This window comes from Phoca vitulina, unplaced genomic scaffold (genome assembly GCF_004348235.1).
Source record: "Phoca vitulina isolate PV1807 unplaced genomic scaffold, GSC_HSeal_1.0 scaffold40, whole genome shotgun sequence".
NCBI classification, from domain to species: Eukaryota; Metazoa; Chordata; class Mammalia; order Carnivora; family Phocidae; genus Phoca; species Phoca vitulina.
This window is the reverse complement of record NW_022589743.1, coordinates 41733-42952: the sequence shown is the minus strand read 5'-3', so window position 1 is coordinate 42952 and position 1220 is coordinate 41733. Positions and strand designations below refer to the sequence as shown.

The following is a 1220-nucleotide window of genomic DNA, read 5'->3' as shown; positions in this document are numbered from 1 at the left end:
TCAGCAGCAGGGGGAGGTCCTGCAGGTGGTGCGGCAGGGGGCAGGCTGGCAGCAGGGGGGGCGGCAGCAGGGCGCCTGCACAGAGATGGGCTGGCAGCAGGTGGAGGCCCAGCAGCAGGGGCGGCAGACCACGGCCGTGCAGGACGTGGGGCAGCAGCTGATGGGGCGGCAGCAGCCCTCCTGCAGGGAGCAGGGGTCACAGCAGACAGGGCGGTGGCAGGGCTCACAGATGGGGCGCGTGCAGCGGCAGGTGCAGGTCACGGGGCGGCACACGGTGGTCTGGCAGGACACGGGGCGGCAGCAGCAGGGGTCACGGCAGCAGCAGGGCTGGCAGTAGCCTCCCCCACAGCCCGGGGAGGAGCAGGTGGAGCCGCAGCAGGAGTCGGACATGGTGATGTGTGGGGTTGGTTTGGGTTGGACTGGTGAGAGGATTTGGGTGTTGTCAGGTGTGAATGTCTTTGTCGGGCTCTGGGGCCTTTATATACCCTGGCCGGCTGCTGCTGACCCCCAGGTCACAGGTCATTTCCTGGAGTTGTGGTTGCCTATCGACCTCTAGATTGGTGGATTCAGTTACTGAGGCAGAGATTCCAACATCATGGAAAGATGCTTTCCTTTCTGCCTGTCTGCTTTCTTCCTCATTGAAATGAATACTTGATGATTTATATCATCCAAAAAATTACTCCTGGAATAACCAATCCTTCCAGACCATGTCACATGACAAGTTGAAAGTTTGAAGAAGCCAGTGTTGCCACCATCATACTTTCCTCTTGTTTATCTTATTCACCACCCATGACTAAGTGTGAGACTGTAAGTTTCATGAGGTCACAGGCCTGGTTTCTGATTGACATTGAGATGAAGCAAGAATTTCTGAAAAAACCAAAATGACTCATGGAAGGAGACATGGACTGATTCTGCTATGGGAAGAATGGCCTAATGCTTCTGGAAAACAGAATAGTGCTTTACCTCATTTTTAAGGAAGTAATCACCAGAGGCACTGGAGTGACTCCAGTTGGCCTATAAATCAGAGATACTTCTGGGACTCTTACTGTGTAAATGTCACCATGCTATTTGGGAGTGGAGAGGGAAAGGAAGAAAAGGAAGTTCTAAGTAGTTTCTTATCACACAATAATGACACATGTTGGGATGGCAAGACAAAGGCAGATAAAGCAATGAAAGGAGAAGACTTTTCATGGGACAACAAGGTCAAACTAAGTGAGGAC

General features: G+C 52.8%; 1 protein-coding gene across 1 annotated transcript; it reads right to left on the bottom strand.

The window, feature by feature from the left end:
- LOC116647681 (keratin-associated protein 2-3) lies at positions 1-390 on the bottom strand. Its single transcript, XM_032429235.1, has one exon. The coding sequence runs from the start codon at positions 388-390 to the stop codon at positions 1-3; it is 390 nt and encodes a 129-aa protein (XP_032285126.1).
- Between the last annotated feature and the right edge of the window lie 830 nt (positions 391-1220).

Coding starts and splice junctions, on each gene's coding strand:
- LOC116647681 (XM_032429235.1), bottom strand. CDS start 390: ATGTCCGACTCCTGCTGCGGCTCCACCTGCTCCTCCCCGGGCTGTGGG.